Source organism: Canis aureus, chromosome 14, assembly GCF_053574225.1.
Source record: "Canis aureus isolate CA01 chromosome 14, VMU_Caureus_v.1.0, whole genome shotgun sequence".
NCBI classification, from domain to species: Eukaryota; Metazoa; Chordata; class Mammalia; order Carnivora; family Canidae; genus Canis; species Canis aureus.
The window spans coordinates 41,456,731-41,484,675 of record NC_135624.1 but is presented as its reverse complement, the minus strand read 5'-3'; the positions used below and the strand labels follow the sequence as shown (position 1 = coordinate 41,484,675).

At 55.8% G+C, this 27,945-nt stretch overlaps 1 protein-coding gene across 5 annotated transcripts; it reads right to left on the bottom strand.

The window, feature by feature from the left end:
• Window positions 1-34: 34 nt before the first annotated feature.
• CHRNB4 (cholinergic receptor nicotinic beta 4 subunit) lies at window positions 35-15,049 on the bottom strand. Of its 5 annotated transcripts, none has more exons than XR_013352097.1 (8): window positions 14,886-15,049; window positions 10,517-10,665; window positions 5,707-5,751; window positions 5,500-5,609; window positions 3,765-4,728; window positions 1,804-1,869; window positions 1,123-1,389; window positions 35-476 (listed from the first exon to the last, which is right to left on the bottom strand). XR_013352097.1 is itself a non-coding variant. In XM_077847819.1 (7 exons), exons 1-7 carry the CDS (start codon window positions 14,938-14,940, stop codon window positions 1,210-1,212), a joined length of 1,569 nt encoding a protein of 522 aa, XP_077703945.1. In that variant the 5' UTR covers window positions 14,941-15,049; the 3' UTR covers window positions 1,093-1,209. The 5 variants fall into 5 exon arrangements, 3 of the variants coding, with proteins under 3 accessions (XP_077703945.1, XP_077703946.1, XP_077703947.1); XR_013352098.1 differs by having other exon boundaries at window positions 1,853-1,869; XM_077847819.1 differs by lacking the exon at window positions 35-476 and having other exon boundaries at window positions 1,093-1,389.
• Between the last annotated feature and the right edge of the window lie 12,896 nt (window positions 15,050-27,945).

Genomic DNA, 27,945 nt, shown 5'->3' with positions numbered 1-27,945 from the left:
TACTAAAACTCCTTGAATTATATATTTTAAAAGGGCAGATTTTATACTATATATGTCACGCCTTAATAAAGTCGTTTTTAAAATCTCAACAGTAAGAAAACTAAACCCAATTTTAAAAATGAGCAAAAGAGTTAAACACACAGTTTACGAAAGAGGGCATGTATGCACAGGCAAAAAAAGTAAAAAAAAAAAAAAACAAAAAAAAGTAGGAAAAAAAGTCACGTGAAAAGATGTTCAGTAGCATTAGCCACCAGGGAAACGCCTGTTAAAAGCTGGCTGATACTCCACTTCACATCCACTGCGACAGCTCGAATCAGTCGACACCAACTGCAGACAGATGCCGAGGGCCGCTGCCTCTCACGCTGTGCGGGTGGGGATGCAGGATGCTGTGGCCTCCAGGGGCCCGGTGCCACGGTGGCTCAGAAGTTAAAGCACATTCCCCACAGAACCCAGCGATCACACTCCTGGGTGTTCATCTAGACGAATGAAAACTCTTGTTGACACAAAATCTCATACGTGTGGAGATTTTACAGCAGCTCTGTTCATAGTTTCTGAGAACTGGTAAGTACATAACTGTGGATCAGCGTTCACGGGACGTTGGGTTGGTACGTGCATGTGATGACACGGGGGCGTCTCAGAGGCCTGCGCTGAGGGACAAAAGCCACCCCCTCTCCAGCGGGGACACACTGTGTGATTCATTGGAATGCTGTTCTTGTAAAGGCCAAACCCTAGTGCTGGTTGGAGGGACCAGCAGGGATGGAGCCATCTGAGTGACCGCGCTCTCCTGTGTCCTGATGACACACATCAAGTTAATGTGGAGAGAGCACTACGTAAAAGTCAACTTTACTATGTAATTTAAAATATGCAATTCAGTGCTCCTGTATTGCACAAGTATTTTAACGACCCATCATGTGCCAGGTGCTGGGCGCCACGGGTGTATTGACCCATCAGACCATCTGTAGGGACACCGGGAACCCCACCTTGCTCCAAAGCAGCATGTGACCAGGGCTGGGGAGTGCACGGGAGAGGGTCATTCTCACAGGAGGGGCGCAGGACAGGACCTGAGCCTGAAGAAGGAACAGGAGTCGTTCATTCATTCAGTCAGTCAGTCATTCAACAAACCTTTATTAAACACCTGCTGGGTGCTGAGCTCGGGCCTATGCCCTGGGGTGCCGCCAGCACGAAGGACAGTTCCTGCTGTCTCAGAGCTCACACTCTAGTGGGTGCAACGTGGAACGACACAGCAGCACTGAGAACTTGAGGTGCCCAGGAGGGCCGAGGAAGGCCTCTTGGGGAGGGGACGTGGGAGCAGACAATGGACCGCAGCCAGGGCGCAGCTCCCGGGCAGACGGTCGGGGCAGCAGGTACAGCAAATGCACAGGCTTTGAGCTGGAAGAATCCAGAAGTGTGTTGGGGTCTGAGAGGAGTCCTGTGGGCTGGTGGGCTGGGGAGTGGAGAGCGATGGGGTGACAGCTGGGCCGGGCTAGGGACAGGATTCCTGGCACACAGGGGTGCGGCTGTGATGCCCCGCGTACTCCCTGCTGCAGGGAGGGGTTCTGCTGGGTTCCCCGGGGCTTTCAGAGACGACAGCTGGGGCTTCCATCCTGTCCCCTGACTGGTGGTTCGCGCGGGGTGATGTACTTAGGGCCTCCTCAGCCATCGCTCAGAAGGAAGCAGCAAACTGCCCAGCTGGCTGCTCACGCCACCTCCCCCCGCCCCCCTGGGGGCCTAGGGCCCGTCCGAGGGGGTGTGGGTCTGGAAGAGGGGCGGCAGGAAGAGCCCCACAGTGCCCAGCACACACACAACCACAAACACCCAGAGGAACAGGCGGTCCACCACCATGGCCACGTACTTCCAGTCCTCCACGACCTGCGGGCAGACAGAGGGCCCATTACGGGTGCCGGGACCTCCCCGCTCCCCTTCCTTCCCGGAGGGGGACCCTCACTGTTGGGGCTGGGACCCCCCGGCCCTCACCTGGCCAGCACCCCCAGCCCTGCAGCCCTGCAGGCCCCGGGGTGCTGGGCCGTCCAGGAAGGGTTATTAAGGCCGTGCTGTGACCTAGAGCCACTCGCTGGCCTGGGAATGCGAGGCCCCTTCCCTTATTTATTTTTTTACGATTGATTTATTTATGATAGACACAGAGAGAGAAAGACAGAGAGAGACCCAGGCAGAGGGAGAAGCAGGCTCCATGCAGGAGCCCGACACGGGACTCGATCCCGGAACCCCAGGGTCACGCCCTGGGCCAAGGGCAGGCGCCAAACCGCTGAGCCCCCGGGATCCCCGGCCCCTTCCCTTATTTTCAGGCCCAGCCCCCTCCCTGGGCCGGCTCTACCCAAAGGAGGATCTGGGGCGCACCCCGCGCCTGGGGACAGGACGCCTGGAAGCCGCTGCTGAAACCGCTGCCCCGGTGCCTGGTCCCCAACCGGCTCCGCTCCTCTGGCCGCGGGGCAGCCTCCCGGTGCCGCGCCCTCACCGGCCTGACCCCATCCCCGGGCCGCTGTGGGCTGTGCGCTGGGGACGGGCTGAGCCGGGGTCCCCGCGCCCATGGCCCCGCGGGAGTGGCCCGAGCAGGACTCACAGGACGCGGCGGCGGCGGCGGCGGCGGCGGCTGGCCCGGGACTCTGGGCGGACCCGGTGACGTCAGCGGCCCCGTTGGTCTGGGCTCCCCGGAACCGCCCCGCCCCCGCCCCGCCCCCGCCGCGCCCCTCCCCGGCCCCTCCCCGGCCCTTCGCCCCCCGCCCCTCCCCCGTCCCTCCCCGCTCGCCCCGCCCTGCGCCCCCCGCCCCGCCCCGCCCCTTCTCCCTCCCTCCCCTCCTCCCCCCTTCCCCAGACCTCCCCCGCTCCCCTCCCCCATGCCCCTCCCCCTCCCTCCCCTCCCCCCCCCCGCCCCCTTGCGGCCTCTCCCTGCTCCTGGGGTTTCGCTCCCACAGCCCTGATTTCCGACCACTGTTTGGGGCTGTGCGTGGGGCGCCCCGTATGCGGCTGCTGGCAGCGGGCGTGGAAGTGGGTCCCGGACCCTGCGGGGGGCGCCAGAGGGAGGCCAGCATCCCCTGCCCGGGCCGAAGATGTCCTTTGTCCTGGGGAGGTAAACTCGACCTGTCTTCAAGACTCTGGGGCAGCCCGGGGGGCCAAGGGCGTGACCCCAGGGTCACAGGATCGAGCCCCGCCTCTGGCTCCCTGCATGGAGCCTGCTTCTCTCTCTGCCCAGTGTCTCTCTGTCTCTCTGTGTCTCTCATGAATAAATAAACAAAAAATCTTCCAAAAAAATGTAATCGTCTTCCGTTCGGCATTATGACCCTGGATGCAGCGTCGTTGGGCCCGGTGGCTCTGACCCCCGTCGCCGGGGCCACCTGTGTGGCTGCCCCACGGGCAGGTGAGGGCGGGAGCAGATGCCCACCCTGGTCCCCCAGGCTGGGGCACCTTCCAGTCCCACGGCCCCGCTCTGCCCTCCTCTGCCCCCTGCTCCTCATGGGGTCTCCCAAGGACCCAGCCCCCAGAGCCCAGTACTCGGGGGCTGCCTGCCCTTCCCAGTCTCCCCCTGCCTCCTCCCTGGACTTCCTGAGGTCACCCACACTGAACCACCTTGGCCCAGGCCCTCACCTCAGGGGCTGCTTTTGGGGGACCCCAAAACAAACAGGGATCCTCGCTCCTTCCTTCCCCTTCCCCGACGCAGGAAGCCACACGCTCGGTCCAGCAGTGGGTCCCCTGCTGCAGCTGGGGGCCCCGGGCAGGGGCTGTGGGAAGTGGGGCTGGGCCGGACTTACGCTCTGGTCTCGGTCGTCACTCTGCATGTGCCGGGCGATGAAGCTGACGCCCTCTAAGGCCTCCTGCACGTCCCACCGGAACCTCCCGGAAGCCCTCAGCCGGAGGTCGCAGGCCGTGGACCCCACGCCGGAGCCCGAGCCCGCTGGGGACTTGGGGGCCACAGGTGTGGGGTTCACAGGATACACGGGGCTCCCATAGGGCTGGGGGGCGGCGGCCTCGGTCCTGCTGGGCTGCGGCTGGCCAGGTGGGGGGGCCCTCGAGGGGCTGCTGTCTGGGCGCTTCATGAAGAGGAAGGTGGGCAGCTTATGCAGGAAGCAGCGCCGGACCCAGGGCGCCATGGTGTGGGTGCTGGGCGAGCGGTGGTGCACGTTGAGCACACAGACGCTCGTGACGATGGAGAAGGTGACCAGCACCATGGTGAACATGAGGTACTTGCCGATGAGCGGCACGTCCAGGGACGTGGGCGGCACGATCTTGGAGATGAGCAGCAGGAAGACGGTGAGCGCCAGCAGCACGGAGATGCACAGCGTCATCTTCTCACCGCAGTCAGACGGCAGGTAGAAGACCAGGATGGCCAGCGAGGTGATGAGCAGGCAGGGGATGATGAGGTTGATGGTGTAGAAGAGCGGCTTGCGCCGCAGGATGAAGTCGTACGTCACGTCCACGTAGCTGGGGTCCTGCGGGTTCACCGTCCTGCGCCCAGGCAGCGCCACAATGTCCCACTCGCCGCTGGGGGTGAAGTCGTCCATGCTGGCCGTGGGTGACTTGAGCACCATGTCGATCTCCGTGTGGTCGTAGGTCCAGGAACGGAACTTGAGGGTGCAGTTCTGCTGGTCGAAGGGGAAGTGCTTGACCTCGATCTTGCAGGCGCTCTTGTAGATGGCGGGCGGCAGCCACAGGATGCTGCCGTTGGAGCGCACCACCACGTTGGTGTAGAGAGACACCTCGTAGGTCCCGTCAGCGCTGGGGGTGCGAGAGGAGCGTGGTGAGCACGCCGGCCAGCCCGTAGGCCTGCCCCGCGGTCGCCGTTCCGGCCCCGCTCCCCTTACGGGACAGCAGAGGTCACGGCCCTGGGGTTTAGTAGCATCCCTGTCCGACGGGTGGGGATACTGAGAAGGTAAGTGACGTCTTCAGGGTCAGAAAATGAGGAAGAAGCACACCTAGAACCCGAACCCAGGCCTGGTGTGCACAGACCTCACGCTTGTTTCACATGCTGCTGGTGACACTGAGCCCACAAGGCTCTCCGGGCCCCTCGGCCAACCCGAGAGACTGTGCTGCCAATGCCCAGCACCGACACGGTGAGGGCCAGCCAGCCAGGAGGCGGGACGGAATGAGCCCTGAACGTAGCCAACATGCTGGCCCTGGTCCCAGCTGTGCCTGAGGAGCCAGGGCGACCCCCGCCCCCCGGCCTCCACTTCCCCACCCATGTGGCAGTTGCTGGCGCTGCCTTCTTCTAATTCCTCCTGCAGCCTCACCGCCCAGCGCGGCTCGGTGAGTGAGGCGCAGGTGAGGCCCAGGGCTGGTGTGGGGACCGAGGACCCCCCGAGGCTGGGCCTACTGCCCCGGCCCCCCCCCACCTCTATCTGCTGCCCCAGCACCCCCTCACCTCCTCCACCTGCTGCCCTCCACCTCCTCCTGCTGCCCCGGCCCCCCCCACCTCCTCCGCCTGCTGCCCCGGCCCCCCACCTCCTCTACCTGCTGCCCCCCACCTTCTCCGCCAGCCCCGCCCCTCACTTGTTGTAAAGCACGATGTCAGGCAGCCAGATGCGCTTGGCGGGGATCCTCAGGATGTTGACGCCCTCGTAGCGGGAGCTGTTCCAGGCCAGGCGGTAGTCGGTCCACTCCTGCGCACACGGGCGAGGCCCTGTCATTCCGAGGTCGCCGCCACCAAGGGGCGGGCCAGAGGACATGCCCCCCGCTGCGGATCCTGCGTGCACTTACCTGTTTCAGCCAGACGTTGGTGGTCATGATCTGTTCGCGCTCATTCTGGAGAGGGAAACAGGGAGGTGAGGGGGGAGGAAGGCGAGGGCGCCGAGCTCCGCCAGGTGGCCAGCCGCTGCCCACCGATGCTGGGACGGCTCGGTCGGATCCCACCCCCAGCGTGTGGGCCACAGCTCGTGACCTCGCCGGACCAATGCTGCGCTGGCTCGGGCCCCGTGATGACTCCACAAGCCAGACGCCGGGGCCTCTGACCCGGAGTCCTGAAGATGCTGCCCGCCGCGCCACAGCTTTGTCTGCTTCAGCCCGGCTGCCTGGGCGGCCAGCAGCATCTGCCCCGGTCCCCGGCCCCCCCAAACCCAGACCATCTGCCTCCTCCCCCGCCCCACCCAGTCTTCCTCCTTGCTCCCCATCTTCCTTTTCCCACCCTGTCTTCCTCCTTGCCCCTCCATCTTCCTCCTTGTCCCGCAGTCTTCCTCCTCCCCCAGGCTGTCTCAGCAGCCAGGGTGAACTTCCCCAAAGGCTGTTCTCATCTTCTCAGACTATGCAGCTCTGCTGAAACCCCCTCCTTCCCCGTCTACCCAAAGTAAAAGCCAAAGTCCTGCTCACCACGGACATGGCCCTACACCGGCTGCCCCCTCCGCCCTCCCCATGGGCTCCAGACGGCACACACTCCAGCGCCCTCCCACGTGCGCTCCTTTCTTTGCTCCTCCCTTTCCACATGCTATTCCCTCCTTCTGGAAATCCAGGCAGCTGACATCCTCACATTGTCTTGTACTAATTATTTAGGCCATTTACATTTAATTTAGTTACTGATTTTATTTGAGTTTAAACCTACAGTCTGTTTTCTACACCATCCCTTTTCTCTCCTTTCTTGCTATGTTTTAGTTATTTTGTCATTCCATTTTCTGTGCATAGCAACAGGACTCTTCTTTAGTTGCTACCCTGGTGACTATAATACGCATGTATCTGATGTGTTAGAGTCTAATACAAATGAGTAGCTGTATTGCTTCCAGAACAGGGCAAGGATGTCAAACATTTTAGCACCCTGTGTCCCCTCCTGAAGCAGGCTAGTGCTGTCATTATTTAATTCTACATGTGATTAAAACCTCATGAGTTACTATTGTTTTATACAGTCGATTTAACTTAAATTCACCCATACATTGACCCTTTCTGCTGTGCTTCACTCTTTCCTACGTTTCAATGTTTCCATCTGGGATTGTTTTCCTTATGATTAAAGAAGATCCTTTAGTATTTGCTCGTCTTGTGTTAAATTCTTTTTGGCCTAAAAACATCTTTATTTGACCTTTATTTTTGAAATATATTTTCACTGATTGTCTACCTTCTAGGCTTGCAGTTTTGTCCTTGTGGGACTTTATTTTTTTAAAATATTTTATTTATTTATTCATGAGAGACACAGAGAGAGAGAGAGGCAGAGACATAGGCAGAGGGAGAAGCAGGCTCCACGCTGGGGGCCTGATGGGGGACTCGATCCCGGGACGCCAAGATCACGCCCCGAGCCAGAGGCAGGCGCCAAACCGCTGAGCCACCCAGATCCCCTCTTGTGGGACTTTAAAGTGTCATTCAGCTCCTTGGCTTCCATGTTCAGCTGTCAGTATTATGGTCGCCCCTACCTCGCCCCCACCCTCCCACCATCACCACGGTTAAGATTGTCTCTTTGCCTTTCGTTGTAAGGAGTTGCCAAGGTGAGCCTGAGTATGATTTTGTGTTTATCCCTCAGAGGGTTCATAGAGACTCTTGAATCTGTATTTTCATGTCTTTGGTCAGGTTTGGAAAGTTCTGCCAGTATCACTCACACACTGCTTCTGTTTGATTGTTTCTCCTTCCCTGGAACTCCCAGGACCCAGGATAGAGATGACCTTTTCTTCATGTACTATATTATAGTCTTTTCTGCATCCTTTACCTGGTTATTTGTCTAGATATTTTCTATTGACCTCTCTTCCAGTGCATTAACCTTCTCTTCTGCTATGACCCATCTGCTATTAACCCCATCCAGTAAATTTTAAATTCTCCATCATTATAAATTCCTTGAATGTACAGATGGCTGTTATTTTCCTTTTAGGAAAATTTATTCAGAAAAATTTATTATTAATTGTCTTCATTATTTATTTTTAATAGTGGTAAAATGCACGTAACATAAAATTTGCCCTATTATTGGGAATTGCTTTAAAATCTTTGTCGGGGGATCCCTGGGTGGTGCAGCGGTTTGGCACCTGCCTTTGGCCCAGGGCGCAATCCTGGAGACCCGGGATCGAATCCCACGTCGGGCTCCCGGTGCATGGAGCCTGCTTCTCCCTCTGCCTGTGTCTCTGCCTCTCTCTCTCTCTCTCTCTCTGTGTGTGTGTGTGTGTGACTATCATAAATAAATAAAAATTAAAAAAAAATAAAATCTTTGTCGGATCAATCCAATATCTGAATCATCTGTGCATCTGTTTCCATTGTCTTCTTTTTTCTCTCGGTCTTTTCTCATTTCATCTTGCCTTATTGTGTGCCTAGTAAGCTTCATATGCCTCCAGGGAGTACTGACTTTGGCTTAATGGCAGACAGTTAGAGGAGAAGCAGATCCCCTTCATCTAGTCTGTATCTGAGCTGGTTCAAAGCATGCTTAGTTGTTTTGAGAGCTGGTCTATTTTTGATCCATTTTTACTTTTATAGGTGGTCTTTTCAGTGTCTCCGCATCTCGTGGGGCTGAAATGCTGGTATGTGCCCCCAGCCTTGGAGGAGCACCAGATATTCAGCTGGGCTTCCAGCCTCGTGGCCACCACGCTGTACTCAGCTTCTTAGCCCCTTGGGCTTTTACTGTGTACCTGTCATCACATGTGGGGAAAAGCACCACAGACCAAAGGGTCACATCCCGGAACCTGGTACCCTCAAGACCTGGCTGCATTCTCCAAGACTGTCAAACAGATTTGTGCAGGGAGAGGCATTTTTATACAGCTTTTCTAGTTGTTCTTATGGAAAAGTTAGTCTGCAGCAACCTACTCTGCCTTTACCAAATGCTGAATGCCTTTATCTTTCTTTAAAAACATTTCTTTAAGTTGCAGTAAAGTTTACATACAGTAAAATGCATAGGTCTTAAGTGAGCAATTGGGTCAGTTTGAGCAAACATATTACATGGCCACCTGCGTTCCAGATACATCACTTGTGATGTTCTCACCCACAGTGCCTGCTGAACGCACTGAGGACACCAGCTCAAAACCTGGCCGCCCCAGGGAGCACCGTGAGGGCCTGCTGCCACGCCCAGCACGCACTCCTTGCTTTCTCCCTAGAAGCTTCCATCTTTAAACTAGTCTTGCCCATAACCCTCCCTCCTTGAAAACCAGACCCTGGAATACAGAAGAAGCAGCTCCTAGAACTGAAGAACTGAACACCTAGTCTCCACTCTGCTTTCAGGGTGATCACAGCTCACAGTGCAGGGCTGGAGGTTGGGTGCCCTCCTCCTTCTGGTAACTTCTGTTGCCTCACAGGGCCCACAGAGGAGGCCTGGCAAGGGGCAGCCTCCGCCTGCAAGTGTGCCCGGGGCCACCTGCCTATTTCCCCTCACCCGGGCGGCAGCTGCAGAGAGGCAGCTGGCTCACCCCATTAAGCACAAAGCCTCTGGCTGGACCGTAACATCCGCCATCAGCCTGGGCCTGGCTTGGCCTGAATTCCCTATTCTTTCCAGTGGGGCTCAGAGGGCATTCCTCCCTCCCCCATCCTCTGGCTGTGCTTCCTCTCAGGGGCCTTCCCCCCAGCCCTCTGCAGGGCAGTGGTTTGGGGGGGCGGGAGAGAAGCCAGCCACCTGCCCCAGGAGGCTCAGCCCCACTGTTTGCCTCCCTCCCCGTGACCCACACGATGCCTGCAACATGCCCCTCAGAGCCACTCCTGGGGCAGGTTCCAGCCCTGTAGATGGGATGGAAAGGGCCATGGCTCCTCTGGACGTGTCGGCTCAGAGACAAGGAGGGGAGAAGGGGAGCTCCCGGGATCTCCGCACCCCTGTCCCCACCCCACGCCCCTGCTTGTGAACTCTGCAACCTGGGCCCCCTTTCCACACCCTCGCTCACTGGTCCCGTCCCCACATGGCTCGGGGAGGAGGCCTGTGGGCTGCCCCCCCCAGGGGTCATTCCCTTCACATCCTCTCTGTTAACAAAGCCACGACCCCCACGGACTTCTCGTCCCATCTCCAGCCTCCTTGCTGTGTCTCCCTACGTCACAGCTGCTGTGGCTAAGGTGGGGCCAGGACCCCAGGGCTCCCTACAGGGCAGCCCTCTGGGACGCTTGTCCTCCTAGTCGACATGGGACCCCGGGAAGGATTTGCCAGCTCCTGCCACAGACATTGTCGTGCGAGGATGTCACATTTGGAGCTGTGGCCACCATCCTACGACCGTGGTGGGAACCAGAATCACGTGCAGCCCCGTAGCACCCCAACACCACCGACCATCACGGACCCTGCTGGCCTGCTCTCGTGGCCTCATTCTTACTGTTTTAGCCACTGGTGCTCAGATGTTCTCAGACTTGAAGTCAAAGCATTTTAATTGATACCGAGATCCCAGATTAGCAGGTGGCTCCAAACTGGGACCAGTGTGCCGGGGGCAGGCAGATGTGCAGTGCAAGGGGAGAGCCCGAGCGGAGCCTGTGCTCCCGGGAGGAAAGAGGCACCGCACAGGGGCCTCGGGCCTCACGACTTCGGCAGACTCCTTAGTTCCTGCACAAGGAAGAGGAGCGGCCGAGGATCTGGCCTCGCCTGAAGCATGGGCAAAGCCGCGGGCCCCAGCCGTGCACCACGACGCCGTGGGGGCCGGCCTGCACCTACCACGCTGATGAGCTGCGCCAGCGAGAGCTGCAGCTGGATGGAGATGAGCTGGGCCGAGCTGGTGGCCGGCCGGATCAGGTTGTTGTAGCGGGTTCTGTTTAGAAGGTCGTCGACCAGCTTCTCCTCTGCGTTGGCCACGCGGCAGTCCCCTGGGAAAACGGGCGCAGTCAGGCGGCGGGGCCCCATCGCGCCAGCACGGGCCGGGAAGAGACTGCAGGCCGCCGCGGGCGCCGAGGCAGAGCTTGGCTCTCTTCCCTGGTGCCGCCTCCTCTTCCCCCCTGCCCTCTGCGGGAGGGCAGCCCACACCCCGACGGTTGGTCCAGGACGGGGGCCGCAGGTGTGCTCCGTATCCCAAGTCCATCCATCCGGCCTCCCTCTCCCGCTCTTCCTGTAGCCCCCCTGCCACGTCCCAGCCCGACTCTGACGCTGCCACCACGTGCCACTCAGGGGGACAGGGGTCATGGAGCAGTCCCCCAGCCAGGGCTTTCCCGGCCTGCAGCCCCGATGCGCCAGCTCGGCATCCAAAGACCCTTGCCTCTGGCACCAGCCGGCCCTCACTGTCCCCCAACCCCTGCCCTAGCCTTGCCCTGCCACGGTTCGCTCTTACTTCCAAGTGAGGCCACTCTTTCCTCGGCCAGCACTGCCCCCAGGCCACCGACCGTCACGTGTCCGTCCTGTGCCAGGCACCATGGTATGTGCCAGAGACGAGAGCAGGCAAAGCACCAGAATGATCCTGCTGGGGGTTTGCGGTGCGTGTCAGCGAGCGGGGTGCATGCTGGTGCTTCCACATGAGAATGGGACTGACCATGGCAAAGGTTTTGGAGTTAAGACTTCCAGAGTGAAGGTGCCTTTGAGACCTGGGTGCCAGGGTCCCGCCGGCCATTGACTCTGGTCTGGGCGGACAGGAGAGGTGTGGCTCCTGCCTGAAGCCTGGTCTGCGCCCTCAGTGCCCACGGCCCTGGATCTCTTGCCCAGTGGTACGTGGCTCTTTGCCCCATGTGTCCTTCACTAGTCTGGGACTGAAGGTGAGCTCGGGCCTTGGTCCTGTTTACCCTGGTGCCAGCTAAGGGCAGAGCTGGGGGCGGTGCCTCAGAGGGAGACTCTGAGGAAGGTCAAGGGCACTAGAGCCTGGAGCCCAGCAACAGGGAAAAGGAGATGCGCAGAGGAAGTAGCCAGGGGCAGGAGAGCAGCTGCGGCCAGAGTGGGGACCAGGAGGGGGCAGGGTGCCCAGGGGACTGGGTCTCATCCCGTGGGAAGCTCACCACCAGCCGCCTTCCCTGAAGTGCCAGGGCCCTGCTTTTTGCCCAACCCTTTCCCTGGGTGGGGCCAGAGGGCCGGGCCGAGATTGCCGGCTCAGCCAGGCCGAGGTGGGCTCCTGGGTGGGTGCAGGGCTGGACATGCGGCTGCAGAGCCGCCACTCAGCCTCCGCCTGCACTTTCCAACTCGCTGCCTATCTGGAGCAGATGCAATATTTAGTGCCTTGTGAAAGATGCTCCCGGGTGCACCTGCTGCCCACTGTCCCTCCCCCAGGCTGCCTGGGGCTGTCCAGAGGGGTCTTCTGGATGCTTGGCCTAGATTCTGAGCTCTGCCTCTGCTCCACTGGACCCTCCCAGAGGCCAGCTGTTTGAATACCCCGAAGCCCGTCTGCAGCCCCAGGCTAAAGCTGGTCCCTCCCACAGCCTGTTCTGTGTGTGTATGTGGGCTGACCTGTCATTTCAGAAAGCATGTCCCTATCACTTGCCAGGCCCCTCTGGCCTTTCTGAGGTGTGTCTGGGTCAGAATCTGCAGCTCCTGGTCCTGTAGGACAGGGAGAGGCTGGGACCCACGTCTCTGTAGCCCCAGGAGGCTGGTCCACTGGGTTCCTGACAGGCCAGGGCTGCTCTGCAGGCTCCGCGTGCTGATCTTTGGGGCTGCCCTGCTTCTTGGGCACTTGGCCGGCCTGAGGGTCCATTCCCCATCCTGGGGACGGGCTGTGAGCTCCAGAGTTGGCGGTTCTGAAAACCTCAGATTTTCTTGCCTGTTCCCCGTTTCTCATCCAGGGAAACTAAGACAAAGACCTGAGGAACCCCAGCCAGTGAGAGCCAAAGTGGTCTCAGAGCCACCCGCAGGGAGGGGCCCCCCAGACCCCGGTGCCTCTGTCCTTGTCCTGCCCTCAAAGGGAGACCATGTTGGTGACCCAGCCCAGCGTGTGTTCCTGCCTTCGCAGGTTTCACTTGTACGTGTGCCTGTGTAGGCGGGGGTGGAAGGGTGGACGACCAGCAGGCTGACCCACAGGAGCTGGGATGCACTCCCATCTCCACCAAAAAGGCAGCCGGAGCCCAGAACAACACTTATGTGTTGCTTTCTGCCTGCTGGGTTCAAAAGACAAGAGACGGGCCTCTCACCCCTGCACAAGTGTGGTGCAGAATGAGTGGAAGCCTCCTTCCTGGGTGCCTCTGGGGGTCACACCTCAGCACATGGGTCCACACGGCAACAGAGAGGCCACCACTAGGGGTCAGTCATGACTCAGTGGCTCTGGGGAGTTGTGTCTGTCCTTCCTAGGCCTTTTCTGAACAAACAGCCCCGCCCCCTGCCCCTGCAGAAAGGGATTAACAATCTGGGAGGAAGCCATAACCTGAATCCTCAACTGTGTTAAGTGTGTGTCAAAAAAGCATAATCTTAAAACCTAATATTAGAAAAATGAAAAAGCATCTATTGTTTTGGAATACAAACTACAGAAGCTAAAGATCAACAGAATCTCCTGGCAAGGCGGCATCCAGGAAGCAGAGTGATTTTCAGCTTGGGTGTGTCCTTAACTGAGAAAAGGATCGGGAGATTTGTATTTATTAAAAGGCAGCTCTGGATTTTAAAAAAAAAACAAGGTTGGAGTTTTTACTTTTTACAAAAAGCTCACGACATATTATGAGTAGCATCTCCAGTCACGTGTAAGAATCACCTGGATGCAGGTTCCCAGGCTCTATTTCCAGAGCTCTCGATCCCGTGAGGCCAGAGTGGGGCCCAGGAACCTGTGCTGGGCCATCCTGGCCCGAGCTTAAGAAACACTGCACCAGACTCACATCTGAGTCCCAAGGATGTAGGCAGGGCATGTCCCTTCTACAGAACAGATGGGGATTCTGAGGCCCGGAGAGGCGACAAGAGTGGCACAGGGTCGCCCAGCAAGTGGTGACAGGCCCAGACACATTCATTGGGTGCAGACGCCACGTTGGTGACAGCTTCACTGCCCCGGAGGAACTTGTATGTCCTCTCACTCCGGCCTCCTGCACCCCTAGTGGGGTGTCCCGTCCAGGGAAGCTGTGTCCTGGTCTTCCTGGCCAGCCAGGGCTCAGAGGGCAAGCTCGGGGCAGACCGCAGGGGCTGAAAGAGTCCTTGGACTCGGGGGGATCCTGAAACCCAGTGAAGGCGACCTCGCCACGCCGGGACTCAGCCTGGGAAGGGCCATGGGGTCTCCCGTCCAGGTGTCAGAGGCCCGGCTCCACTGCGCCGGCCGGCCCTCGCCCGTCTGTCCAAGCCAGCGCAGCCCCAAGAGTGGGGGGCCCGAAGCAGCGGTGTCCGGAGAGTGTGTTTCTTGGGAGACCCGCCCCCAACTGCAAGCATTCTGGGTCGGCGATCTGGGCAAGCCCCTCCCGTCCCGGCTGGGTTTCTGGATTCCCCGGCAGCCTGGGGGCCCCTCTCCAAGGCGGGGCAGCGGGGTGAGCTCCCTGGCGTCTACACCGGGCCGCCGCGGAGCCTGTGGGCGCCTGGAGTCCGCGTCCCGCACCCCGATGCATCGCAGCCCGGGCTGAACTCACAGGTCCTCGCGGGGAGGCGGTGGGGCAGGTGCGCGGGGAGGCGGTCGGGGACAGGTGCGCGGGGAGGTGGTCGGGGCAGGTGCACGGGGAGGCTGTCCGGGCAGGTGCGCCGGGAGGCGGTAGGGCAGGTGCGCCGGGAGGCGGTAGGGCAGGTGCGCGGGGAGGCGGTGGGGCAGGTGCGCGGGGAGGCGGTCGGGGACAGGTGCGTGGGGAGGTGGTCGGGGCAGGTGCACGGGGAGGCGGTCCGGGCAGGTGCGCGGGGAGGCTGTCCGGGCAGGTGCGCCGGGAGGCGGTAGGGCAGGTGCGCGGGGAGGCGGTGGGGCAGGTGCGCGGGGAGGCGGTCGGGCAGGTGCGCGGCGAGGCGGTCGGGCAGGTGCGCGGGGAGCACGGCCAGCCCCCACCCCACACCTCGGACCCCCCAGGCCCCGGCCGGGCTCGCCTCGCCCACGACCCCGTCCGGCCGGGACAGACTCGGGCCCCTCCCCGGGCGGGCACCCGCCCCGCCCTCCCGCCTCCCACCTGTGGCGGCAGCTGCTGCGCGGGGGATCGGGCGCGCCCCTCCGCTCCCGAAGAGAACTCACCGCGCCGGCAAAAAGCCACCAGGGACAGAAGGACCAGGGGTTGCGCGCTCCTCATGGCGGGCGGGGCGGAGGGGCAGCTGCGGCTAGGCCGGCCGCCGGGTCACCCCGCGGGCCGCGACCGGCGAGAGGCAGCGCAGGTGCCCGCCCCGGAGTCCGGACCCGGCGCTAGGACCCGGCGGGCGGCGGCGGGCCCGGGAGGGCGGCAGCGGGGAGCCCCGCCCACTCGGAAGGGGCGCGGCGGGGCGGGGCGGGCTCCGGCACCCGTGGCCGCGGGCGGTGGCTCCAACCTGCTTCCCCCTGCTGCTCCCGCTGCCCTCGTCGCCCCGGCTCCCCCGCCCGCCCCCCTGCTCCCCCTTACCCCGCTCCGGGCCCGCCCCGCTGCCTCGCTGCCTCGTGGGAGCCCCGGGGACGCAGGCAGGGTCCCTGCCCTGTTCGGCACGCGCTTGTGCCCCACGGAGGGTCCTGCCCTGGGGTCCGCCCAGGAAATGGGGGTCGCCGGTGCAGGAGCGAGGGGCTTGGCTGCGGACAGGGGGCGAGGGGGTGCTTAGGGAAAGTGTGGGGCCTTGGGGAGGGCGAAGTAGCTCAGGGTCCGCGACCCGGCCTGGGGAACGGGAAACCCTCCTCTCCCCTTCCCGCCTTGGCCTCCCCACCTGGGCTGACCTGAGGCAGCTCAGGTGACTTAGGGAGCTCGCAGCCCCTCCTCCAGCCAGGTGGTCCTCGCCCGGTGTTGGGATCAGTGCCTTTTCCCTGAGGGTTGGGGACTTGCCCTGTGAGGAAGCAGCACCAGGGCAGCCCTACTGGGGACTTGGCCAGAGCTGGTGCCTCAGTCCAGGATCAAAGGGCCTCCTCCCACATGTCCTCCCCGGGGTGGCCCTCCCCCTGCTGGCCCAAACAGTAAATAGGTGAAATATATAGAGTAAATTAAAAAGTCAATGCCAGGCTGAAAAATAAGGTCTCTGTGAATCAAAATCAGAAAAGAAATAGTGAGTAATGGGAGTGCTGAAGCCTGGAGCCCACTGGGCTCGGGAAGTCAAAGGCAGCAGCAGGTTCTTTGGGATGGAGGAGGACTAAGACCAAGACTCTGGACAGGACGCTGGGCGTGTGCATGCTCCTCAGTCCCTGGAAGGAAGCTGGGAGGGGAAGCCTGCTGCTGATCTGTTGTCTGAAGTCCTGGTTTTATAGAATGTTTATAGGATGTGTGTTTTCCCTGATATACTACAGGATGGGAGCTTAAAACCTAGAAGCAGCTGCAAAGCTATAAATTGTGAGCAAAGATGAGAAGCCACAGGATGGCTCCAGTGTCCCTTGGAATGTCCCCATCACCTTCTGAGCATGTCCCTCACTTTCTGGCACAGGCATAGGCTATTCTGAAGGGATATCATAATCTCTTATGGCCAGGCTGGAGGCGAGGGGCAGCTCCGGGGAGGCACAGCTGCCTGGGAGTTTAGCCCTTCAGTGCTGCCCGCCTCAGTGGTCCCACTTGGATAGCTTCTGGGACGGGGCTCTGGGCCGAGGCCCTGCCGCGGAGCGCACCATCCACTCCCTGCACTGAATCCCTGCGCCTGTAGCTCGTGCCGGTCTGCTCTTCCCCAGCTGCCCCCGGACACTTGCTCCAGTCGGGCTGAGTGGGAGCACGGGGCCAGCCATTCCCTGCCCCTCTCTGCCCTTGACAGCTCCAAGCCTGGCTACGTCGGCCCTCTTAGTGGGACTGTCTGTTAGAAGGGAAGCCTGCCCCTTCCCGTCCGGAAGGGCCCCCAGGACCGGATAGTGTCGGCGACCCTCCTTTCTTAGGGCAGGTGCGGGGAAGCCACGATGTGCCAGACCTGTGGTCGGTTCTCCCCTTTTGTCCTCACAAGGATTGTTGCCCCATCCTACAGCCAGCTAAGGGGGGAGCTTGGGGAGGCTGGTGTTTGACCCCAGGATGACCAGGCCCGAGGCCCGGGCCCCTCCCCGCACTTGCCCACAGCTGGGCTGAGAGGTGGAGCCACGATCTCCAGCCGCGTCTGGCTTCTGTCGTCCCTGGGCCGGACTCTGGCCCTGCAGTGTCTGCGTCCTTCTTCCCGCACCTGCTCCTCTCCGGCGGGCACAGCTCAGCTCCCCGTGCTCATCAGCGTGTGGGCTCTGCAGCTGGGGCCGCGGGACACAGGCCAGGCCTGGGGACGCACGCTCAGACTCGACACCTTACATGTGCAGCCACCCGACCTGAGGGCTGTGAGACAGAGGACTGCCCCCCCCCCAGCCCCACCCGGGCTTTCCCAGGGCTCTCTCTCCACGTGGCCTGGTGCTCCAGCAGGGCCTGCTGCTCACATGACACCTGGTGCCCTGTCACGGTGCGGGTGGGGATGAGCTTTCTGTGTCATCCCTCCAGGCCCAAGACTGTGGGGTCCCCCTCCCGCCTGGCCACTCACTCCCTTTGCCCGCGTGGAGGGCTGTCCTGAGCACTGCGTGAGGGTGCGGGTGAAGCACAGCGACTGGCACTCCGTGGGTGCCGGGAAGATGCCCCGGGAGCAGCGAGGCGCCGGAAAGGTGCGGAACTTTTGGTCGGACTGGTTTGGTTGAGGTCCCGTATGGCCGCCTGGTCACTGTGGGGGGCCTCGCGGGGCTGGCCGGGGGCTCAGTGCCTTCTCCCTCGTCGTGTCTCCCGTAGGGTCTGCAGGCACGTGGTTGGTGATGGGTAGTGGGCCCTCCTTCCACGGGGCAGGGCGGTGCTGCCTTCTGCTTCTCCAGCCCCCGGGGGGGTCTCAGGAAGTTGGATTCTCCCAACCAGCCCACGGTGTGGGCCGCGTTGTCCTGAAGGCCGGCTCCATCCTTCCAGTTCATCACAGGCGTCCAGGCAGGGAAAGATATCTTACTCTACACGTGCTTCAGGGGAAGCCACCGCCTTTGGGCTGGCTTGGGGGGTCCCATCCCGTGCCCTGAAGGACATGAGCGGCTTGGCTATCTGCGTGCCACCGTGGCCCCCCGCCCTGTGCCCCTCGGGGACCTCGTGGAGACCGCAGCTGCAGCAGGGACGGGCCAGGGCAGGTCTGCTGCTGAGGACGCAGATGTCGTCATTCCCTGCAGTGGCTGCTGCCCTTCCAGTCCCGTGTCACCCGTGTGAGGTCCTGGAATGCAGAAGATGCGACACACGTGTGAGCGAACCCTGCATGGCCAGCAGCGACCCAGCTCCTCAGTCTACGTCCTGTTACCCTGTGTGTGTGGAGGGGGAGAAGCAGGCCTGGGGGCGTGATGGAGCCGCAGGTTACCCCACCGGACGCCCCCACCGGGCCAGGAAAGATGGGTGTGCTGAGTACAGATTCCATTTCCTTTTCTTCCCAACTAATGGTCCTTAAGTGCTTCCTGCCTGCCGAGCACTGGTCACTGGACGGACGAGGCGGGATGAAGCTCTTAATGTCCCCCTAAGAGCGGGCATGGTTGGCGTGGACGGGGCTTCTCCAGGCGCTGGCCCTGGCCAGGTCTCAGTCATTTAGGGCAGCCGTCCGGGCACGCAGGTGCTCGGGGCCCTGCATCCAACTGGAGCCGGTGTCCGGGAAGCTGCATTCAGGCCAGCGCGCTGGGCGGACGCGGAGAGCAGCCGGCAGGACTCCGGGGCCCAGCCTGCCCGGCGCTCCCTGACGGCAAGCACTCACCGAGCACTTGCGGCGTCTCCATTGCTGCTCCGAGGCTTCGGGGCCTAGTGAGCAACAGAATGACAGACATTCCTGTTCCTGTCTGTGCCGGGCTGCGGGTCGGCGAGCGCGGGAAGAAACGAGGACGGTCCCTGACTGTGGCCTTGAGGTCTGAGGCTTGAGGAGTGACAAGAGGGGCCTCCTGCTACGGCGACACTCGACACTCGGATGACCCGGAGGAGATGCACCCCCTCTGTGGAGCTCTAGGGGACAGGCCTGCAGGCCACGGGGCTAGGATGCGCCCCCCTCCACGTACAGAGGTGTGGACAGGTCACCTGCGTCTGATGTGAACCGGGGGAGCAGGACGCGGGTCACTGAGGGCCTCGCCGTCCAGCAGGAGGGTACACAGGGGGCAGGGACGTGGGGGTTCAGCGGCCTGCTTGGCTGCGGGGCCACCACGCACACAGAGGGCCGAGTGGCAGGGGGGCAGCCGGTAGGAGGCTCGTGGTAGCGGCCGCTGGGGTGGCAGCAGCTTGGGCCTGAGGGCAGACAAACGTCCAGCCGCTGCCAGGAGGCATTGCTGGGGGTGGAGGCTGGACGTTTGGGGGGGCAGTGAGGGGCGGGGGGGCCGGTGAGGCAGGGAGGGCCAGGGATGGCTACTGGGCGAGAGCTTGGGCCCCGGGAGACGGTGTCCCCCCACTGTCACACTCACCGACGGACTCGTCCTTTCACGGGGCCTCCTCTCTGGCCTGTGAAGGCTGCAGGTCACCATCAGGACCAGGGATCTCACCCCCGCCACCCCACCCGGAGCGACCCGAACACTCGCCGGCAGGTTCCAGCAGCACGAGGCCACCGCGCTCGGGGACGCCCACCCTGGAGAGCCGGCCACAGAGTCCCTGGTGTCCCCCCAGAACCTCTGCCTCCCCAGGCGGTCACTGTAGGAAGCTCCCAGTTACAAATCCCCCCTCTCCCCCGCGGACACGTGGACGGTCCACGCCCCAGAACCCCTTCCCCGCCCTGCGTGCTGTGCTCCGGGAACGCAGATGTTCCAGAAACTACCTCCTTCCCCTCCGGGCCCCGTGGGCACCTCCAAGGGCACCATGATGTCCCTTCGCACAGGGAGGCACCGGTGAGCAAACCTGGTCTCTGCTGGAACCCTGTCTTGTCCCCAGGCCCCTGCGAAGGCCTAGCCGCCTCAGCAGGGGGCATCGGACTGGGCCCCCTCCCCCTTGCGTGGTCGGCACTGAAGAGTCTCTTCTTACCACCCTCACTGCCGCCCGCCTCGTGCTGGAACCACCTGGCACCTGCTCGGAGAGCGTGCTGACCCCGTGTGACCCAAGGCGTCCAGCGTGCTGCGTTCTGTCACGTTCCTGGGTGATGCGGATGCTGCTGACCAGCGGCCCCCGGGCGGCGGGGGCGGACGGGTGGGCAGAAAGGAGTGGCGGGGCCGAGGGCCACCGGCTGCCGCTCTGTCTGGGAGTCACTGTCCCCGTGCAGGTTCTGCTGTCTCCTCTACTCGCGATGTTAGAGACCTTTCTCAGTCTGTCTCCGCCCCGCTCCAGCCATCGGTGTTCCTGTCCCGTCCAGGGAGCGCAGCCCCCAGTCAGGACCCCAGGGTCCTGGCAGGTAGGCTCCCACCCTCTCCCCGCAGCCTCACGGGCCAGGATGGGGCCAGGTGTGTCCAGCCTGCAGCTGCTCGTCGCTTGGGGCTGAGCAGATGGCATGTAGGGAGAGCTGAGGACAGGCCCTGCCCACGTTCTAGAACTCTGGCCTGGCCCCCAGGGCACCGGGGTTAGTGAAGACAGAGGGGCGGCCTCCTCCTAACGGGCCTTTCGAGGCCTGGGGCGCGGACCCCCTTTGACCTTTTAGCCAGGCTCTCACGTGAGGCCTCAGAGTCAGAGAGAGAGTGATGGCCGTGAGTGGGACGTTATCTTCGCGTTAATTTGTGAGTTCCAGTCAGCAGGCGCTCCACCACTGAGCCACCCAGAAGTCCCTAATCCTTTTGTTTTTAATTAAATTCCAATATAGTTGACATGCAGTATAATATTAGCTTCGGTGTAGAACTTAGTGATTCGGCACTTCCCTACATCACCCAGTGCTCGGCACAAGTGCCCTCCTTCACCCCTGTCACCTGTTCCCTCCCCCTCCCACCCTCTTTCCCTCTGATAACCCTCAGTTTCTTCTCTGTAGTTGAGTCTGTTTCTTGATTTTCCTCTCTCCCCCACCCCCGTGTTCGTTTATTTCTTAAATTTCACATACGAATGAAATTATACGGTATTTGTCCTTTTTGGACTAATTTCAATTAGCATAATTCTCTCTAGCTCCATCCTTCTTGTTGCAAATGGCAAGATTTCATTATTTTTGATGGCTCAGTAATATTCCTTTGGCTATATATAGACCACTTCTTCTTTACCACTCGCCAGGTGTTGGGCACCTGGGCTGTTTCCATACATTAGCTGTTGCTGCTGCTGCTGCTGCTGTAAACACCAGAGTGCACGTGCCCCTTAGAATCGGTACTTTTGGACTCTCTGGGTGAATACCCAGTAGTGCAATTGCTGGCTCATAGGGTAGCTCTATTTTTAACTTTTAAAATATTTTTTAGGGACACCTAGGTGGCTCAGCAGTTGGGCGTCTGCCTTTGGCCCAGGGCGCGATCCTGGAGTCACGGGATCGAGTCCCGCATCGGGCTCCCTGTGTGGACCCTGCTTCTCCCTCTGCCTGTGTCTCTGCCTCTCTCTCTTTCTCTGTGTCTCTCATGAATAAATAAATAAAATATTTAAAAAATAAAATATTTATTATTATTATATATATTTTTATATTTTTAACTTTTTGAGGAACCTCCACACTGTTCCGGCTTCACCAGATTTATTCTCAACAGTGCGAGAGTGTTGTCCTTTCTCCCCATCTTCACCAACATCTGTTTAATGTTTTGTTAATTTTAACCATTCTGACAGGTGTGAGGTGATATCTTGTTGTGGTTTTGATTTGTATTTCCCTGATGATGGGTCATGTTGAGTATTTGTTCATGTGTCTGTTGGCCATCTGGATGTCTTCTTTGGAAAAATATCTCTTTGTGTCTTCTGCCCATTTCTTAACTGGATTATTTGGTTTTTGGGTGTTGAGTTTGATAAATCCTTTACATATTTTAGAGACTAACCCTTCATCAGATATGTCTTTTGCAAATATCTTCTCCTATTTCATAGGCTGTCTTTTAGTTTTATTGAATGTTTCTTTTGCTGTGCAGAAGATTTTTATTTTGATGAGGTCCCAATAGTTTATTTTGCTTTTGTTGCCCTTGCCTTGGGAGACATAACTAGGAGGAAGTTACTATGGTCAATGTCAAAGAGGTTGCTGCCTGTGTTCTCTTCTAGGATTTTAATGGTTTATTGTCTCACATTTAAGTCTTTCATCCATTTTGAGTTGATCTTTGTGCCTGATGTAAGAAAGCGCTCCAGTTTCGTTCTCCCACGTGCGGCTGTCCAGTTTTCCCAACACCATTTATCAAAGGGAGTTTTTTCCATTGGGTAGTCTTCCTGCTGTGTTGGAGATTAGTTGGCTGTAGAGTTGAGGCCCCATTTCTGGGCTCTCTGTTCTGTTCCATTGATCTGGGCTGTTTATGTGCCAGGACCACACTGTCTTGGTGATCAGATACCTAATGCAGCCAGCAGTCTGGAATCATGATGCCTCTAGCTTTGCTTTTGTTTTTCAGAATTTTTTTTGGTTATTCGGGGTCTTTTCTGGTTTCATACAAATTTTAGGTTGGTTTGTTCCAGCTCTGTGAAAAAGGCTAGTAGTATTTTTAGGGATTGCACTGACTGGATTGCTTTGGGTAGTATAGACATTTTAAAAGTATTTGTTCTTCCAATCCATGAGCATGGCATGTTTTCCCATTTCTTTGTGTCTTCTTCAGTTTCTTTCATCAGTGTTTTATAGTTTTCAGATTGCATAAAACTGTTTTGGTTATGTTGATTTCTAGGTATCTTATGGTTTTTGGTGCAATGGTAAATGGGATTCATTCTTTGATTTCTTTTTTTGCTGCTTCATTATGGGTACATAAAAATGCAACAGATTTCTGTACATTGATTTTGTATCCCAAGACCTTACTGAATTCCTGTATCAGTTATAACAGTTTTTTTGGTGGAGTCTTTCAGGTTTTCTATATAGAGTATCATGGGATCTGCAAAGAGTGAGAGTTCGACTTCTTCCTTGCTAATTTGGATTCCTTTTATTTCATTGTGTGTGTGGTCTGATTGCTGAGGCTAGGACTTCCAATACTATGTTGAATGACAATGGTGGGAGTGGACATCCTTGTCCCTGATCTTAGGGGAAAGCTCTCAGTTTTTCTCCTATTGAGGATGATACTTGCTGTGGGCTTTTCAGAAATGGCCTTTATGATGTTGAGGTATGTTCCTTTATCCCTACTTTGTTGAGGGTTTATATCATGAATGGATGCTGTATTTTGTCAAAAATTTTTTGCACCTATTGACAGGATCATATGGTTCTTATCCTTTCTTTTATTAATATGGTGTATCATGTTGATTGATTTGTGAATATTGAACCACCCCTGCGACACAGGAATAAATCCCATTTGATCATGGTGAGTATTTCTTTTAATGTACTGTTGGATTCGATTTGCTCGTATCCTGTTGAAAATTTTTGCTTTCATGTTCATCAGAGATACTGGCCTGCAATTATCTTTTTAGTGGAGTCTTTGGTTTTGGCCTCAGGGTAATGGTGGTCTCATAAAATGAATTTGGAAGTTTCCCTGCCATTTCTAGTCTTTGAAATAGTTTGAAAAAATTAGGTATTATCTCTTCTTTAAATGTGTGGAATTCCCTGGGAAGCCATCTGGCTTGGACTTTTGTTTGTTGGGAGATTTTCAATTGCTGATTCAATTGCTTTGCTGATTATAGGTCAGTTCAAATGTTCTGTTTCTTCCTGTTTGGGGACTTTGTTTCTAAGAATTTGTCTGTTTCTTCCATGTTGCCTAGTTTGTTGACATGTAATTTTTCATAATATTCTTTTCTTTCTTTCTTTCTTTCTTTTTTTTTGCATTTATATGGTGTTGGTTGTGATTTCTCCTCTTTCCTTTGTGATTTTTATCGATTTGGGGCTTTCTTTTCTTTTTGGTAAGTCTGGCTAGTGGTTTAGAGATTTTATTAATTCCTTTGAAGAAATAGCTTTTAGTTTTATTAGTCCATTCTATTGGGTTTTTTGTTTGTTTCTACATCACTTTTTTTCCTGCTCTAATCTTTATTATTCCCCTTCTTCTGCTGGCTTTAGGTTATTTGCTGACCCTTTTCTAGCTCCTTTAGGTGGAAGGATAGGTTGTGTATTTGAGACTTTCCTTGCTTCTTGAGGAAGGCCTGTATTGCTATGTACTTACCTCTTAGGACCACCTTTGCAACAGCCCAAAGGTTTTGGACTTTTGTCTTTCATTTCTTTTCATTCATTTTCATGTATCTAAAATTTTTTTTCTATAATTTCCTGGTTGACCCATTCATTCTTTAGTAGGATGATTTTTAACCTCCATATATTTGTGGTCCATCTAAATTTTTTCTTCTGTTTGACTTCCAGTTTCATAACATTTTGGTCTGAGAATATGCATGATATGATCTCAATCTTTTTGTACCTGTTGAGGGCTATTTGTGGCCCATTATGTGATCTGTTCTGGAGAATGTTCCATGTACACTTGAAAGGAATGTATATTCTCCTGCTTTAGGATGAAGTGTTCTGTGTATATCTTTAAAGTCCATCTGGTTCATGTGTCATTCACTGTTTCCTTGTTGATCTTCTGCTTAGATGAACTGTCCATTGCTGTGAGTAGGGTGTTAAAGTCTCCTACTATTACTGTATTATTATCAACGAGTTTTCTTGAAGTTTGTTATTAACTTTTTTATATATTTTGGTGCTCTCAAGTTAGGGGCATAAATGTTTACAATTGTTAGGTCTTCTTTATGGATAGACCCCTGAATTATGATATAGTGTCCTTCTTCTTCATCTCTTATTATAGTGTTTGGTTTAAAATCTAGTTCATCTAGTATAAGTATGGCCACTCTGGCTTTCTTTTCACTTCCAGTGTTTCTCCATCCTCCTCACTTTCAATCTGCATGTGTTTTTAGGTCTACAATGAATCTCTTGTAGGCAGCATATGGATGGGTCTTGTTTTTTTTTTACCCATTCTGATACCCTATGTCTTTTGATCGGAGCATTTAATCCATTCACTTTCAGAGTGATTATTGAAATACATGGATTTAGTGCCATTTTATTATTTGTTTTGTCATGGTTTCTGGAGATTTTCTCTGTTCCTTTCTAGTTATTGTCAGTTTTGGTCTTTCCTCTTTAATATTTTATGCAGGGCTGGTTTAGTGGTCACAAACTCCTTTATTTTTTTGTTTGTCCGGAAAAGTCTTTATCTCTCCTTCTATTCTGAATCACAGCCTTATAGGATAGTCCTCTTGGCTGTGGATTTTCCCCCTTCAGCATGGGGAATGCATCATGCCACTGTCTTCTGGCCTACCAAGTTTCTGTGGGAAGATCTGCAGGTAGCCTTATGGGTTTCCCTTTGTAAGTTAGGGACTTCTATAGTCTTGCTGCCTTTAGGATATTTTATTGATATATTTTGCAAATGTAACTGTAATATGTCTTTGTGTGGGCCTGTTTTTGTTGGTTTTGATGGGACTTCTCTGTCCCTGCTGGATTTGGATATGTGCTTCCTTCCCCAGGTTAGGAACCTTTTCAGCTATTATTTCCTCAAATAAATTTCCTGCCCCCTTTTCTCGTCTTCTAACTCCTATGATACAAATGTTATTATGGTTTTTTTTAAAGATTTTATTTATTCATGAGAGACATAGAGAGAGAGACAGAGACACAGGCAGAGACACAGGCAGAGGGAAAAGCAGGCTCCATGCAGGAAGCCCGATGTGGAACTCGATCCCGGGTCTCCAGGGTCAGGCCCTGGGCTGAAGGCGGCGCTAAACCGCTGAGCCACCCGGGCTGCCCTGTTATTATGTTTGATGGAGTCACAGTGTTCCCTAAGTCTTCTCTTGTGATCCATAATTATTTTTTTCTCTCCTCCATTCAATTTCCTTATTTTCCACTATTGTATCTTCTATAACACTGATGCACTCCTCTGATTCTTCTATCCAGTCTATTGCAAATATTAGTTATTGCATTTTTTCATTACTGACTGGTTATTTTTTAACTCTTTCATCTCTGCAGTAAGGTTCTCACCAATGTCTTCTTTTCTCAAACCCAGCAAGTGTCCTTATGATCGTTGCTTTAAATTCTTCATCAGGCACATTACTTATATCTGTTAGCTCTCTGGCCATGATTTGGTCTTGTTCTTTCATTTGAGATGAATTCCTCCATCTTGGGATTTTGTCTAAATCTCTGTCTTCTCTGTGTTAGAAAAGCCAGTTACGTCTCCTATTCCTGAGAGTGATAGTTTTATGAAGAAGAGGTCATGTAGTGTCCAGGCCCTGAATGTGTCCTCCTTTTAGAGCCTCAGGCTCCTCATACTCTCTCTAGCTTTTCTGCTGACAACGCTCCATCCCTCCTGCCTGCTTACTTCTGAGCTCAGATGTCCCTGTCTCAGAAGCCTTGCCTGGCCTCATTTTCCATGGCCTCCTTTGTGCTGTGCATTCCAGAAGTTGCAATTGTACATTAATTTATGCAACTGCTTTCTCTCTCTCTCTCTCTCTCCACCGCCTCAGGTTTCTAAGGGCCATGAGGCAGGACTGCGTCAGTTTTCATGCCATTGTCTACATGGAACATGACATACATAGGGCCTCAACATGGCCAACCATGGCTCTGGGAAGTTCTTCGATAAGTCCTTCACCCTCAATTTTCTCTTCTCTCTTTCCAGAATGCCAAATGATTAGATATTGAACTTCTTGAATTATTCCTCTAAGTATTATCTCTCTTCTCATATATTTTTCTTTTGGACATTTTGTTCCACATTCTGGAGATTTCACCAGCTTCATTTTCCAAATCATCTATTAAAAATTTAATGGTGGCAAGTATATTTTTTAATTTAAAAAATATTTCTCTTGCATGTATACCCGTGTTCGTAACAGCATTATTCATGTTAGCAAAAAGGTAGAAATCACCCTGGTGTCCATCAATGGATAATGGCGCATGCATACAATGGAATATTTTTCAGCCTTAAAAAGGAAAGACATTCTGACACCTGCTACAACATGGATGAGTCTTGAAGAAATATGATAGAGAAATAAGCCAGTAACAAAAGGACAAATGCTATATGACTTGTATGAGATCCCTGGAGTCAATAAGTTCATGCAGCTGGTGGTGCAAGGGGAGGGGGAGCCTAGTGTTTGATGTGTGCAGAGTTGTGTTTTGCAAGCTGAAATTAGTTCTAGTGATGGATGGTGGTGATGATTATACAACAATATGAAAGTATTTAGTGCCACTGGACTGTGTACTTAGAAATGGTTAAAATGGTTAATTTTGTGTTATGTATTATGTATATTTTACCACAATTTTTAAGTTATTTTTTTCTCTAATTATTCCCTTATTTCTCAACCCTCCCGTTTTTCCTAAGATGCAGTATTTTCTTGAACTTTCCTGAGGATACTAATTTCCTTTTTTTTTTTTTTTATTGTTCTTGTGATATTTGCTTCATTGCAGTGGTCTGGAACTAAGCCTACAATATCTCCAAGATATACCTGTATTCCTTTCCTTCTTTTTAAAGTTATTATCTTTCATTCTCTGCATTTTCTCTGAGGACTTCTTTGACTTTCTCCTTCATGTTGGAAGCTTTTGTCAAATGTGTGCGACTACCAGCCATCTTTTCGTATATGAACAGGCCGACCTGGGGTTTAGTGTGTGTGGGCAGGGGGTAGAGTGAACAGACAGGAGCTGGTCGTTACACCAAGGAGCCCCAAAATGCTGGAATACAGGGCGCTTAGTCAGTGCTGATACCCTCTCTCTCCAGGCGGTTTTTTTCAATTATCTTTAGAGAGAAAGATCTGAATTTCTTCCTTAGCATAAGTGCCTGGCTGCCCTCACAAATTGGGGGGAAGTGGCATTAGCTCCACACTTGGAGCTTCATGGGCTCTGCGTGATGCAGCCTGGCTTCTCACTCTGCCCCCTGTGATGCTCATCTCCGAGGTTCTGCTTCTGGACTCCTGCTCCCAGTAATCTTCCCAAAGGCCCCCACTTCCTTTCATCTTCCAGAAGCATGCTGAGATCACTCGTCTCAGTCTGGCGCCTCTCGTCTTCTTTGCTGCTGCGGGTTTTAACCTCTTGGTCACTGATCCATCACCTGAATGAGGGAGCATGTGTAAAGTGACTTCTCAGTACCTGTCTTGAACTGGACCCTGCTCATCCAGTGGCCACAGGGTCGGGGTCCACACTAGTCTCAGCTTCGAACCCCTGAGTACCCCATCACCAGGCCACCCTGCGAGGACACTCTGCATACCACCTAGAAT

Coding starts and splice junctions, on each gene's coding strand:
- CHRNB4 (XM_077847819.1), bottom strand. CDS start 14,940: ATGAGGAGCGCGCAACCCCTGGTCCTTCTGTCCCTGGTGGCTTTTTGC. Junction 10,666..14,885: donor GGTGGCTTTTTGCCGGCGCG/GTGAGTTCTCTT, acceptor CCGTTTTCCCAG/GGGACTGCCGCGTGGCCAAC. Junction 1,390..1,803: donor TCCTCTGGGTGTTTGTGGTT/GTGTGTGTGCTG, acceptor GGATTCTTCCAG/CTCAAAGCCTGTGCATTTGC.